The sequence below is a fragment of the Cyprinodon tularosa genome, unplaced genomic scaffold (assembly GCF_016077235.1).
Source record: "Cyprinodon tularosa strain WSP-4 unplaced genomic scaffold, ASM1607723v1 ctg495, whole genome shotgun sequence".
NCBI classification, from domain to species: domain Eukaryota; kingdom Metazoa; phylum Chordata; class Actinopteri; order Cyprinodontiformes; family Cyprinodontidae; genus Cyprinodon; species Cyprinodon tularosa.
Window position 1 is genome coordinate 406,324 of NW_024039224.1, and position 16,158 is coordinate 422,481.

A 16,158-nucleotide genomic window follows, 5' to 3' on the forward strand; every position below is an offset into this window, starting at 1 on the left:
GGATTTCATGGAAATAAGTGAGCTGAAATGCTAAAGTCAGAATTATAATTTAGATTTAGATCTTGTTCATTCTACACACATATCCAATCTAATGCATTCCACTGTAGTTTAGGTTCTCTGTCCTGCTATAAGGTGAACCTCCAGCCAGTCATTTCTAGTCTCTAAAATATTTTTGTATAAAGCTGAATTCATGATAAGGAAAAGCAGCCCGTCATGCACAGGGTGTAAGGGACATCTGTCCAGGCTGTAGTGTTCCCTGTGATTGTGTAGCCTACTAGAGAAACAATTTAGAGGCTTAGGTAACCTTTGTAGGTCCTTTGACTTCATTTCTGATTAGTTTGGGGTCTCTGATCTCTCACTATTAAACAATATAAAAAAAAATTTGAGATGTAATATTTTAGGTTTTTAATGTTTGTAAGCTGAAATCATAATTTTTATTAGAACTAATGTTTCATTTTTAATTCTATGTGTAAAATATCTATGTATGTTTTACAGCTTTTGAAATAATGCCCAAAAAGTATACACATTTTTCCCAACATTCTATCTTTATAAATGTCACTGTAGCAGATTTCTTACAAGTCTCTGGTTATAAAAATGTATCCTGATATATGAGCATTGTTAAAGGAAATTACTATCTTACTGTTTATAGATCTTTTTGTCTGTAAAGGAAAGCTCTATGGTTACATGTTTCAGTTTTCTCTCCCTGATTCTTTTCTGAGAAGTAATCACTCAGAACAAACACTTTAAATAGAACCTCATAATGTATATGTATTAAATAACTATGAGACATGACAACAGTTTTTATAGATATTGTAATCTTACTCAGAACAATCAAATGGCTGAGGTTTCAATGGCAGCGTTTACCAGTGGGCTCACTTCTTCTGAACGTCTGCCCAGAATAACAGTTAAAGAGGAATTTTATGCATTTCCAGTATCAAACCCTGTCATGTCATCACATCCTATTATTACATCATGCATATTGTAAATGAGGAGAAATCACTGGCTTACAATTTCCTAGATCAATGCAATTTCAAATGCACGGTGACAGAGAGCTCATAACATCATCAGTGACCACCACCATGTACTGTTCTCCACACTGCCCTCTAGAAATAGGCTTCGCAGCATCCGCTGGTTCTGGAACAGTTATTTCACCATTGCCATCAAACTGTTGAACTATTAAACTCTAAACTGAACATCACACATGCACAGAACTCAACTTTATGGTAGCTTTTTTGCACCATCCTTTTCCTGCACTACTAACGTTCATTCTTCTGCACATTTTGGTTTAAAAAACTGTTTTTCTCCTTGCACTGATACACCTTAACACAACTGCACTGTATATTGTAATGTGATTTATTTCAACTACAATTTCATACCTGCTGTAAGCTGTATGCAACCTAATGTCATTTTGTATGCACTCTGTGCATACAAAATGACATTAGGATTTGGCTAAGTCAAGAAATATCCACTCTGTCTGTGCTCTCATTTCATTCCCAAATCTTCGTTATGTACATATTGAAAATGATAACCTTTTATCCTGACAGAAGAACTGTCCTAATTACATAAACTGCTTGGGAAAACACTAGCCAGTTCACTTACTGTAACAGGCAGTATTATTAAGATTTAGCAAGCAAATACATGGATAATACAAAAATAATCCTTACATGTCTTTACATTTCAATGTAAAAAAAAAATCTATGTTTTTATTATTATTTAATGATGCTCCTTGCTGGCACAGACAAAAAGCCTAACATACGGATTAAGATTAAATTAATTAAAGCTGGTATTTGTTTTTCAGCAAAAAAATGCAGCAGATCAGAAGTATTCTGAACTCCCTTAAAAACAGATCTCTGGCCAGGAATAATTTCCCACCGCAGATTGTCTGGGTGGAGGAGCTTTAAAGATACATTATCTTGCACATTCTCACCAATTTTCCTTCCTGGTATTTTGGTTTCAACATTCAACACATGCTTCATTCCTCTCTCCCCATCCGTCTATATCAGAAAAGAATTCACACATCTTGAGAAATCTTGGATAGACTGTGCTCTATCTTAAGATTTTTTTACACTTGGTGATCAGTATGAACTCTCAAGATGCTGAGCAACATCCACTGTCCATCTCCATACTTTTTCATAGCCTTTATTGTGAGTCTTAGCAGCTGTCAGACAAGAACAGTCTACCTCTGATCTGGGCTAAAGTGAGGAGACTGCGTTTTTCCAGAGCCTCAGGGGTCCTCTGTCACCACAGGCAGATTATGACAAGGTCAATCAGGGGAAGTCTGAGGGAACATGATCATTTGTTACTTTATGATGTGTCAAAATTTGTAACAGCTTTTTTTTTAAGTATTATGAACTTATGTTTTATCTTGTTCTTAAAACAAGGAAAATTTGCATAAACTGTGTAAAAAAACACCTTTTCCGCTGTCTAGAACTAAAGCAGAATAGATATTTTACATTTGTCGTCAGTTTGCAGAGCAGGTAATTGAGAGACAGCTATTTATAGTGTTTTGTAATTTTTTTTTTCTCAAAGTTTCAAATTTATATTAACTATGATTACTATAAATTAAACCAAATAAAATGGGAGTGAATTTTTTTCTTTAGGTCTCGTTAGGGTAGGGGTGCGGGTGGCACAGGGGGACGGACCACAGAAATGTGGCTGAAAGGCAAAGCTCTTGATTCAGGGGTTGATCTTAGACTTAGACTTAGACAGATTTTATTAGTCAATTTCTTTACCCAAGTGTAAAACAAAAAGAAATTTCATTTGGAACAGCTCTCTGGACAATTTCATCTTTTTTAAAAGTGCAGCCTTGAAAAATAGTAAGAAAATAAATAAATAAATATATGAAAACAGTAATATAAACATATGACTTTAAATTTACATTTCTGTTTTTTTGTAGATGTTTTTATATATAATGATACAATATACTAAATAAATATAATAAATACAAAAAAATAACCCATTTTGCAAAACATTCAGAAGTCTATGCTCCTATCTACTATCAAAGATCATATCATTTAAATTGTGACCAAAAATATGAGATCCCAGCAACATGGATGACCAGTCACTCCATCCAGAGACATAGTGAGGCTCTGTTATCCAGGAGTTTGGAGTAAAGCCGCTGCCCCTCAACATTGATGGGCATCAAATGAGCTGGTTCAGGGATCGGGATCTGTTTCAGACACCCACTGGTAAGATCTCTCGCATGACATTTTAATTCTAATCCAACTTTATTTATGAAACACTTCAAATTACCACAGGGTGGTCATGCACCAAAGCACTAAACAGAACACATAAAGACAGAAGTACAGTACGAATGCCATTAATTAGGAAAAATTAAGAATGCTGCAGTAAAAAATACTCAAATACTCAAATATGATCACAATTTTTTTTTTTTTTTTTCACATTATGTGAAGTTGCCATTGGTGTTTGTGTTGGATGCTGGTTGCTTCAGTCTGTCCAAAAAATCCATATTGAGTATGAGATTTACTACAAATAAAAAGGCTTAGTTTTATTGTCATCACACTGTCACAAGTACAGAGCAACAAAATTAACTCTCTGCATTTAACCCATCTCCTTGCGGAACAGTAGCCTGCCATTGTGCGGCACCTGGGGAGCAGTGTGGGGTTAAGGTTCTTGCTCAGGGAGCCAGAGTGGCATTCCGGGGGAGTGAACTCTGAGCCTCAGGATTCAAAGCGCAGTGCCTTAACCACTAGGTCGCCACTCCCCAAAGTGATGCAGCCTGTTTAATAAGGAGTGACGGTTCATTTTACATTTTCTGATCGGTTTACTGCAGGACAGCCTGGAGCACTTCAGAAAATAAGAAGCCTCTAAAAAGAACACCACAGAAATGTTCAAGCAACATTACAATAACTGATACTGATCTCATTCCCATGGCAATTTTATGGGTAACGGTTATAAGATATGAGTAAGCAAGGCAAAAAAAAAAAAAAAAAAAAGCAATAGTTACACTTCTTCTGTCCTGAGAATTGGTCCTTAGTTCATGCAAACACCCAAATTCAGTTTGTAAAATATAGTTTTTTAGTAATTAAAAATTGTCTTGTTGGTCAAAGCTGAGCTAAAATATGAAATATTCAAGTTTTTTTCTAATACTTGCTTGATAATATAAAATGCATCATGTATTCTTCTACTGCCCATGTAAAATTCCAGTTAGACATTATGTGACAGTCAATGTAATGCTGTAGTTAGTTGTTCAATTCATATATTTTGCAGTAATACTGCAGTTAAACTCAATGTTACAAAAAACAATTATCTCAACATTTAGCGTGGGATTATGGAGTTGTACTTCAAGAAATTTCCATGTTAACCACTTCAATAAATCAGAAATAACTCAGCCGACATGAAACAGATCCTTAAACAGCACTGATAAAAAGAAAAGAAAAATGTCAATTTAATTTTGTTTCAGTCACGTCGTTGTCCTATCTGTTGATTGTGCTCTCTGCAGAGAGCCTGTGCAGCTGAAATTAAGTAAAGCGGTTCGTGGGCAAGTCGTCAACCCCCTGAGGAGGAAACAAGACAAACACGATAAGAGGCTGTCTGTAAAATTACAGACTTCAGGCAGCTCTTAATGGAGTTCAGCTTAGGGTTGAGAAAAATAAGGTCATTCCATCACTTAAGCCCTTCTATGGAGGGTGATGCCTCCTGCATTCCTGCACAGGAACACAGGGTGATTATAACATTGAGATTAATGTTTGCAAAAACACAAGCATAAAAGGTACGCTCATCTTAGCTGGCATTTAGGAAAACATTCATTTTCAAGGCAATATGCTGCAGTAAAGGGAAATGCTCATGTTATCTTTTAAGGCTGTTTGTGGAATTTGAGTAAACTACAATAAATCTATAAATCAGGACATTGCAGAGATTTCACACTCAGCTCTGACTTTTAAAACTCAACATCTCAGCTGTAAAACACGGGATAACATTGTTCTGATAGAGGTACAAACTCATTACTTAAGGATTCAGAGTTCTGTGAACGATCTGTTTATGGACTTTAACTGTACTATTGGCCAGCTCGTTTTCGGTTGTTAACGGTTTTGGCCGTAAGAAATGAAACAAGATACAGCTTTCCAAGTCAGTACAAGAAAGCACTATCCTTGTGTAAAGCATTCCCTTTTCCTTTTCCCACAGTTTATGAGCAATCAGCAGCACGCAGGCAACATCTTGAGTGTAAATCTTCGCCTTTGCAAGTGGCTGCCATTGCATTGAGGAGCTGGCTAGTCCCTCAGGTTGCTTGGCTTGCATCATAAATCCTTAAGCATCTGAGGTCAATCAGTCTTTTACATCCATGAAATGCCAAGGCAGCCTCAAGGCCATGGCTTCCAAATGTTGGTCTCATATCAAATGTCCGATGTGCGTGGGTGTGCATGTGTACGCAACTCGCTTGAATACATTTCAGCACAAGGATTTTTCCCTCCACCTACACCTGCAAAAATAAGAAAATTTGGACTTTATTGATGTTGTCATTCTTAAAAAGAAATGTTTATATGAGATTTAGAAGATGTGACACTATGTTCAGCCAACAATGTTTATTGATTAATGGCAGATTTTAGAGAACTGATCTTTAATGACAGGACACCTTATTCACAACTTCTCTCGAGATATCTTGAGGCTTGCAGTTGCTCATGGTTGTCAAACCACCTTATATCACGATATAGAAGAAATTTGCGAATCTAAAAAAAAAGAAAAAAGACTATAACAAAGGACATTCTTTTGAGGAGCAGAATGCAGAATTTTGGATAAAGACAAGTGGTTTGAAAGGAGTGTGAAGGATGTCATTTATGTTAAGAGAAAAAAAAAAAAAAACCTTAATCATAGGGGGAAGGACTCAGGTTGCAGCATTACAGCTGATTCCTTCCCACCACCATAACGCTCATCGCCATGCAGGGGACCAAGACATATCACCTGGTCAGCCCCTAGAGATATAGGCCAGTATTGGGTATTGCAGGCTAGCAAAGACCTCAACAACTCCCCATTCCTAAGGGGCGGGGCTGTTCTTCCAGTTAAATTTACATGCTTTCTAAGCCAAAACAAGGCTTTGTCGGGCTACTCTATAAAGCTTGGAGCTCTACGCTAATTCTGACATTTTGAATTGAAAAAGCTACCTGGATGGGAAGCGAAACATCTTCAGAATTGGAAAACAAAGTGGTTTGTTTTTTTTTTACTTTTTTTTTGGAATGACTATGACCTGGATGACTGAGAATCTTCACAAACAGACAGTAACAAAAATATGTCAAAGACTTAATACTAACAGAGAACAAACAAAATGTAAAAAAAAAAAAAAAGAATCATGGTAAAGAAATATATGCATACCCCTTAATCCAACGGGATCCATTTACAAACTGGTCTCTTCACCCTGGCATAGCTTTCTTCCATCCCTGTGATAGTGTATCACTGCGGCGTTACCTTGTTTTTCAGCTTTAGGTTGATTAAAGCAAAGATCCTCTGTTAGACAATGCATTTCTACACACACAGTTATATAATCCTCAATATAACAAATCCAAAGTGCACTGCATCCCTGAGTCTAAATGAAAACTATCTTTTTTTTTTTTTTAAGATTTCTTTGCATTCGGGATTTAAATCAGCTTAAAAAAAGAGAAACCTTCATATAATTTTGTGCAGATTCAAATGTGCAGCTTTTTTTAAGGTGTATTATATTTCTCAACATATTTTCTTTATTTTTCAGTTAAATCAGACAGATTTATAAATAATCAGGCTCAAAAGTTCTAACTCTTCATGCATTGATCTCAGGAGATAGAAGGGCATTTGCTTTGAATTTAAATCCTCCTAAAAGCCAAACTGTGCATTCATTTAGTGTTTTTGCAAGTACATACATGCATTAGTTACCAACTCCATAGTTTCAGCTCACCACACCTTAGCAAACAGTTACAGAATTTCCTCTCAAAACATGGAACAGTAGCCTGCCAGCGACTTTGTCTTATAATATGGCATAATACGTCAAAGAGTCAGCCAGAGGCAAAAACATGTCACTGCAGTGAAATATGACGCATTCTAATCATAATAAGGTGGTAAAGCATAAACAAGATCCTTTTCATGATACTGAGAAGGCATAACTGTCACTTGAGTCTTCAAATTTACGTTGTTTTAGTTTGGTTGTTAAATGAAGCGAACAGCCAGACTAAACCATCATCGATTTTAATATATGCAGCATCATGGAAGTGTTTTTTATTTTTCATTTTCATTTTTTTTTTCATGTTGAAGTTTTTTGCGTTATTTATGTTTGTAGTCTTAGTAGTAAGACAGAATCATCTACGCACCACAGTAGGATTTGATGCGGTTTAAAGGAAGCTGGCTCCAAACTGAAATTTCATGAAAGATTCGAGAACATCGTTGGAAATTTTAAGGGTTTTATCACTTTAATGTTTTGTTGGAGACTCCTGCTCTATCACAGCACAGTTATATCTTAGAGGTTCTGCATTCTATCCTGTGAAAGATAACACCTCAATAGCTGATGTCTGCACCATGCTGTCAAATCGCATCATCACCTCACTGTATAAATAGAATCTATGAGGTTTAATACTAAAACTAACAAAGCATCTTCCCTAGTGCTTTTTGTCCTTTAGTTAATTGTCTGATGTATGTATCCGTGGTGACACCTTCCCAAACACTACCACAGGGTTTGATAACCAGTTTGTTTTGTTAAACTTTAGCTCAGTTAGCGGGCAAACCTGCATTTAGTCTGTCTGAGGAGTGTTTGTAATAACCATCATTTTGTGCCACTTTATGCACGTTAAAAGCAGTCCCTTTAGTTTAGACCTATATTACCTCTGTCCCTCAGATGTCACAATGTTTAAATTAGGACTGACCCTAGAGTTGCTGAGGCTTATTTTGGCTCCAGAAAACTCTTAAAAAACAAGCTGAGTCTGGTTTCATCTCCCAGTATCACTTAAAATGTTCTTGTTGTTACTGCCTATGTAGAACTTTGTTTTACAAAATTAATTCTTAGGAAATAAGAATGTAAGAAATTGCTTTTAACTGAGAGGTTGAATATTTATACATGGTGTCTTTCAAAACTATATAGACCTCTTAATCTTTTGCACATCACATTAAACTTAAGTGAGAAGTTCCTGGGATTTCATTGGATGGTTCTTTGACTAGGGGAAGGTAGTTATTTGGAGGAATAAAAATGAAGATTACATTGGTTTTTGCTCATCATACCATAAATCATTTTCATTTCACTTAATAAATATACAAAACTCTGTGCTTCTCTTTTAAAAACTTTCCAGATAAATGCATTGAACTTTTTGCTTATCTTTATAGCAACTTCTAAAAAAAAAAAAAAAAAAATCAAAGTGTTTACAAGCTCCACTGCACATACTTCCTTGGTTAAAAAGCTGATTTTTCTTAATGACAGACCAAAGCCTTGTGGTAACCACACCTTGCCCCTAAAGTCATTGATCTGGGTAATATGATGCTATGTGTTTGAAGATAAAGCACAAGCGTGAGGTGACCACCCCACCAATCTTCCCTTTGTTGACTAGGCGATGCTTAAGCAGAGCTTATAACTTTTTGTCAGATGCTTCCCATTTAGTTTAGAGCAGAACTATCACACATCAGCGTGAACAACTGCTTCAATGCTACTGTTGCTCTAAAGAAAGCCCATTAAAAACATTCAGGTTAGTAGGTGCAGACAGTGACCTGCAGCACTAACCCCTGTGTCATATCAGTAGCAGTCAAGGGTCACTGGAAGGAAAGGCTATGACCTGTGCACGTGCTTCATTAGGCAAATTGGGATCCAATTAGCCACAAGCTCCCCAGCAAATAAGAATTAGAGTACGGGAAACATTCAATTACTTAAGCTAGTTTTAAAAACAGTTTGAGACCAGATAAAGATATTTACTGCAATCCTATTTTCCTGCATTGTGGTGCAAACAGCTTATGTACATCAGAGCTTCACTCTGGCAGCTGTGCTAAAATGCTAACCAGCATCGTCTTCTATCATAACTTCAACCCAGTATTTTTTTCTTCATACAAATTGGCAAACAGTTGATAGTACAGAGCAGCTTCAAGGGTTGAACCTGGATGGGAGCTATATGTTTCAGAGGCTGGGCTTAGTTGAAGAAGCCCCCGAGAGATATGTGCAGAAATCATCCCTACTTAAGGGGGCAGGGTGAATGTCTCGACTGGGACTGACCAGTTCATCCCGAGTGAGGACTAATGAAAATAAATGATCTGACAAGGTCCAGGGGTTGAGATCAAGGCTGAAGGTACCCCCTGCCCCTCTCAATTTCCAGCTTTAGGAGATTAATGAGGGCAGAAACAGTCATTGCTCTGTATCATTTACCCCCTGAGGCCACTGAAACCTTATGGCTTCAGTGTGCGGCCCACCTGTTGGTCCATTAGGGACTCATGACAGCGAGCTAGAGGGCATGGCCTCTGAATTGGGTTTGGAGGTATTCTCTACTGATCACAGTTCAGGCGGTGGCAAATTGAGTTAAACATGCTTGACCAAAAAGTTTCTTGTAGCATTCTGACTGCAGTTCTAATGACAAAACAGACATAATTATATTAATTAGTGTTTCACCTTTGAAAAGAGAAACTTAATCATTAAAAGTTGTGATTAATTAACTAAAGATGGAAACTTATAAAGCAATGTAAATACGCTTTATACATAAAATATAAAGTAATCAAATAGGTAGCTTTTTAAACATTACATTTTGAATTTGTTATTGTTTTGCTAATCTTTTTAAACATATATATTTGTCTATACTAAAAAAAATTGCGGTATATATATATATATATATATATATATATATATATACCGCAATTTTTTCTATATATATATATATATATATATATATATATATATATATATATATATATATATATATATATATAGATATATTTTTGCTAATCAGCCTTGCTTTTCTTTATTTAGTCAGAGAGAATGCAACCTTGAGAAGATAGCATGACATGTTATATTAATAAACATTATTTATAATTATAAGATATCAAATATTTATGATAGTATAGAGAGTAATATCAGAGAGACCAAGTGAAGAATTATACTTTGAAAAGGAAAAATTAGCTTTTCCTGCATTTAGAATGTTTTGAAGAGAGAAGGCTGACCTCTTCTGGACATTTTCAATAAAAGCAAAGCCTTCTACACAAAATAAATTGCATAGCCACTTTTTGTTTGCTTTTTGTTTTTTAAGGTAGCCAAAATAAAAACAAACAAAAGATAATAATTAATAAATTTCCTATTGTGAAGTGTTTCAGATTTTTTTTTATGTTGATTTTAGATTTCGATGTTAATTTTATTTCAGCACTTTCTATTGTTTTACTGAACATTTATTGGTAAAAATGTAATTTAATATCTTATAAAATATTTACTAGGGGTTAATTTTTCTTAGTTAATGCGAAATCTTCCTAAAAAGTACATCTAATTTACCAAATTACCGTTAATTGCAAAAGTAATAAACATTCATAAATAATCATTAATATTTATAACAAGTTTTACCTAATTATTTATGCAGGTAATTGTGTTATTACATGAGATTTCTTTAAAAGTGATTTGTTTATAACAGAGATGTATGTTAAAGCATACCATCAGAACAATTCACACAATCAAATCAACCCTGAGATCTGAAATACAAAAAGATCAATGAAAATGAAAAGCAGAAACAGGCAATCCAAATATTTTCCTTAATGTTTTAGATTCAAGAACTTAGTTGTTTTTTAAAAATAATTTTTCAAGTCAATTCAAAGCGGCATTAAGGAAATGCGTTTTCCTGAGTTCTTTCATTCTGATGGAATACTGAATCCAACAGAAGCCTTGGAGTTGAGGTATCAGGTACTCTCATTTAGTTAAACAATCAGTAGTAATTACTGATTTATATATAATATACCAAACCATCAGCCTGTGTGTGGGCAGGGAGTTCCATGTTACTCTCAGCCATCCATTAACCTGTTAAAAGGTAACAATAAGGCTCCCATAAATAATCACTATAGACTTAGACTCAACTTTATTTATCCCTTGGGATTACTCCTTCAGGGAAATTCTGGTTCCAGTAGCTTATATAGAGTAAAAAGAGTTAAAGCAAGATGTCATTAAAGTTTGTTTTTTTTTTTTTTATACAGGAGACAAATAGAAATAGTGCATATAGTACAACAAAGCATAAAAAAAAGTTGTAATTTCCCTTAGATATAAAAATATCTGCACAATAGAGAGTTAAGGGAAGACTACACAGTAGTTAACTTGGATTATTGTACTTGTACTGCAGATATGTACTGACCTTATAAAATAAGTAAAACATTACACAGGCTATGGTAAATGGCATGTACTTATATAGCGCCTTTATTCAAGTCAGGAGACTTGACCAAAGTGCTTTACACTACATTCATTCACCCATTTACGCAAACACTCACACACTGAAGGCTACACAGTAGTTGGCATGTGTTATTGCACAGTGAGAGAGTAGAATATTGCACGAGTGACAATAGGAAATGCTTTGGTCCTTCATTTGGGGAGATGCAATCTCCCACTGATCAGGCTCCTCTGGGTGGTGAAGACAATGTGCAGAAGGTGGCTGGCATTGTTCATAATGTCTAGCAGTTCGTTAAGTGTCCTTGTCTCTACCACCCTCCCCAGAGGGTCATATATGCTTAATACAGTGTTTTTGTGATTTTATGTTCAATGCCCACCCAGGTAGGATGTCACATTAATGTTGGGATTTTATATTCAATTCTATTCCCAGCCAGCTGGGAATTTATATTTCTGATACTTTAAGATGTTTATTGCCTCCCCCCTGGTATGGGGTGGTAAAATATCTTATTTAATCAGATATTATTTGGGCTGTTATATATTGTTTATGAACACATGCCCTTCTAGCTGTGTGTTGGAACAATAAATGAAAGACTGATTCGAGCACTAATCATGGTCAAACAGTTAATTTTGCACATACATGGAATAAATTCACCACAACTTCTGTTTAAAATATAAGAGCTTATCAAAAATAATAGCTCCAAGTTAAACATATTTCACCGTAACACTCTTAACCAAAACTAGTAAAACTCAACTAAACTAAACTACTAATTACAAAGAGGAAGGGAAACCCAATTACAGTTTAAGATGGATTTACACAACCGTGTACGTTTTTTTTTAAATGTTAATGTATTTTTTAAGAAGAACCCACGTATTATCTTAAGCTTTTGATAACCTGTGAGAATGTAATGTGTCTGATCTAATATAATGGTTCTGAGTGGAATAATTTAAAACAGTAACTGCATTAACGGGTTAATGCCACTAGATGGAGATACTACATTCCAGATTGGTTTAAACTGTAAAACACAAACTCTGCCAGCCTAATTATGTGGAGATAATGAAGCCAAAAGTATTTTATTTATTTATTTATTTATTTATTTATTTATTTATTTATTTATTTATTTATTTATTTATTTATTTATTTGCCTACTTGTACGTGTTCATTAGCTTTGATGACATCCTATCATTTTACAAGGTTCAGTTTGTTGATGGATCCTGCTAAAGTTGAAATATGATGTAAACATCACAGGGAAAGATGAATATCAGGATCCGCCCTTTTTCATCCAAAATGTGTTTTGTAAGGATGAGGTCAGGACTCTGGAGGCAAGTCAAATTTCACATCATTCTTTATAGATATGCAGAAGTGAAGTAATTCAGTGTTTTGGCGTGATCCAAGTGTGCTTTGGCAATATGGTATGAAAAGGGGGTTAGATGATCTAAGCATCAGTGTATTTTTATTAATATTATCATTATTATAATGAAAAAAGTATATTTACTATCAAAGAGTAATTAGAGGATTTAATTCTACAGCTTTAGATTTCTTACTACATTTCCCATAGTGCTTTGCTGCGCAGCCGCTTCTTGTCACGGCTGTCGCCCCCAGCCTATGCGTGTGCATCCCCCGTGAATCGCTCCAGCATCCCTGCGCAGGCAGCAGGACACACAAAAAAAAATGATGTGGAGAAATAGAAATATATAATAAAAAATGTAATCGTGGGATAGGACAGGGTGCTCGTTTGTTTGCGATGACGGACGGAAATTATGGAAGAGAGGATTTTGTGCTGCGCCTCTTTAGAGGACGGACCGCGCTAAGAGAAATAATGCGGAATATTTCCTCACATAGGTGTTAACGCAAAAAAAATAAAAATACAAGATGAAGAAGCAGTTTAATCGAATGCGACAGCTCGCCAACCAAACGGTGGGAAGGTAAGCAAAACCTCTCAGTTCTCCATTGGCCAAGTGAAATTAAAACAGATCCCCTCCCTTTATGTCCCCGTTTTTATTAAATTCCAGGCAAATCTGATCTAATTAATGTATACATGTAATATATAACAGACTGCTAATTATAGGGAGCACAAGTAAATGCCAACACCTTGGTTCCTCTATGCGTAATATCCAATGGAACATGCTACCGCATAGGCAGCGTGCAGGCAGGCGCATTGCCCCAGCAGCTCCAACCTGCCCACGAAACACATTAAAAATAGACCATCGCTTGAACGCAGTCAGCCTCACCGAGGCGTCCCTGTTTTTAAAGCATCGTATCAGCTCTGAAAATCACATTGAGAGGATTATGCTGCGTTAAACGCTTCTGCCTGTCACCGAACCTGTCAATAGGTGACCATGATTCTGATGGATAGGGCTGAGGGCTGCAACGTGACGGAGAAAAATGGAGAAAAGGCGCAATGTTGTCTTAACGCAGCAAAATGGGCTGAGAAGAGGGAAACACCTCAGTGTGGATCAATCACCTGCTTTTCTAGACGTGAGCGGGATTTTGGTATTGCTCCTTTTGGAGAGCAATGTACCTTTTTAAGCTTAACACATCAATATTTGAATTATTTCCATATTAGAGCTTATAGGTTTCTCTAAAACTCCCTCCTGTGTTCAGGAATGGATGTGTTGTGACCTTTTAGACAAGTCTACTGGGCTTATCAGCTCCCTCCCCTTTCCTCTGCGCGCAAGGAGAGCAGCTTGTCAAGCAGCACTTGGCCAGAAGGTGTTTTCTGCTCAGCACAGGGGGATTAGAACCAGAGGGTTTGCTCATTATTACTACAAGGTTGTTTGAGTGAAAGGCTCTCTGAAGAGCAGAGAGCTACATCACAGTGCTTTGTTTATGCTGTGTATGTTAGTCAGCCTTTGGTGTGATTGGATTTTGTTTGCTGCAGTCTAAGGATTCCTGCACCATTCAGTGTGTGCATCTGATCCCAGACAAACTCAATTCTTCAGGGGCCGGTGCTGCAACTTTTAAATGTGTCCCTTGGCCTACACCTTTCCATCCAACTGCTCTAATAGCACGCTGTCAAGTGCTACAGAGCTCTGCTAATGAACTAACATTTGAGTCAGGTGTGTTCAGGCACTCTTCTAGATATATGTAGACATCCAGGTTTGAGGATTTCATGTGTGGGTTTGTTTTTTTGACAAAAAAACTGAGGTATAACACCCCTTGAACTTATTCGCCTTTCAACTGTAGTTTATTGGGACCTCTTATCTTGATGCAAGATCTGTGGAGTACACAACTGATCTTGCACATGCCTGCTGCATTTCTTGATTTCCAACATGCTCTTTCTTTCACTAACCTTCTCTGACAAAGTTGTGTCGTCAGCAAACAGCTTTATTTGTACTGACATGAAATCACATCCATTATACCAAATGCACAACATCTAAAGGCGATGTTTATACTCCTTTTTCCTTTTTTTGGAAGATTAAAACATGTATAGGCCTACTCAAGTGATCCCTCTCATTAAAATAATAGCTCTGTAAATAACATTAAGGTGACATATTAATGTTGAATTAAAGCACAGCAACATGGGGTGCTTTGTAATATTGATGGGAGTAATTTATTACAAAATCTTTTACGTCCAACTGCACCTGATGGATGATGAATTGAAGCTGAATTACAGTTATTGTTACTGTTTTTTTGTTTGTTTTTTACCATGAAGGGTAAAAGGCCATCAAAATGTCATCCACTAAGTATGTTTGCATGGTACGTTTTAAAGTTGGAGCAGTGTTTTTCAGCAAATGCATGCAGGGGTTCATGTGTCGTTGCACCCACATTCAGCAGGCTGTTTAAGTGTTGAATCAGTGGGTGGGAAAAATGTCCCTTTGCAGATTAATCAGGCATTTTAATGTAAGCTTTCACACTTCAAAAATCCGCATGATGCTGCATCTCTGCTGTATTTCTGCTCATTTTCCACAAGTTATTTTTCTACTTTGCTATAGTGCCTGTATGATTTACATTTTAGATTTTCTGTCAGGATTTTAAAACTATCAGCAACAGAGAATGAAAACACATCAGGACATCATAACAGCAAGGTAATGATTTTATATTCTGATTTAATGTTCTTGCTGACTCAGACTTGAACCGTCTCAGACTGTGGCACGACTTCTGTGCTGTTTTCTGCTTCTAATCATTTTAAACTTGAACAGTCTAAGTGATCATTGCCGTGCAGCTCTCATTGTCTTTTCATCCAGCTCAGGTTAAAAATATGTGTTTTCCAACATAAGATTCCAACATTTTTATTGATGGATTAGTTACGTATGTCTAATAATATTACTTCTATTCATGAGACAGCATGTAAAATATATGAATAATATCTTACAGACTTTACTGCTATCTGTTTCATATATTGCAGAAAGTAAAGGTCTCCATCTAGTGGAGTGGGTTGGTGCTCAGGTGTGCTGTATCAGCAGCACTCTGACTCTAAATGTGCTTGCTGCTTTTTCTGCACCCATGTTATTTGGTCATTAGTTCTACTTATTACCTCTGCAAAACAATTTTTTAGGGAAAAACCAGCTTTCATGGTATTGCCATGTAAGAGGGACTGGAACGTGTTTAAGTCTAAGAAAATTATTGCTTTCATTTCTATATATATATATTTTACTTTCAAAATTCCAATGGAAGACATTGACTTTATTATGTCCTCAAGCATACAGACTGAACAAGCGTTGTATTACACTGCTTCAGACAGCTCTTACCCTCCATTTATCTTGACCTATTTCACTGTTCCTATCTCAGAGTCCTATTTAGGTCTACGTAAGCCCCACACAGGAGGCCTTTTAAAGCAGTGAAAGCAGATATTTAGACAAACTATAGAAAAAGACATTAAGATTCTTCTTCCGACATTACAGTGGACTACAATTCT

At 36.2% G+C, this 16,158-nt stretch overlaps 1 protein-coding gene across 4 annotated transcripts in view; it reads left to right on the forward strand.

Annotated features, from left to right (window-relative positions):
- Positions 1-12,899: 12,899 nt before the first annotated feature.
- The window catches only part of arhgap44a (Rho GTPase activating protein 44a), a 39,453-nt gene continuing 36,194 nt past the window's right edge, over positions 12,900-16,158 (forward strand). For all 4 annotated transcript variants that reach the window (XM_038302589.1, XM_038302592.1, XM_038302590.1 and 1 more), the window contains exon 1: positions 12,900-13,225. In XM_038302589.1, the coding sequence (XP_038158517.1) occupies positions 13,173-13,225 (53 nt within the window). In that variant the 5' untranslated portion in view covers positions 12,900-13,172. The remainder of the gene's footprint in view (positions 13,226-16,158) is intronic.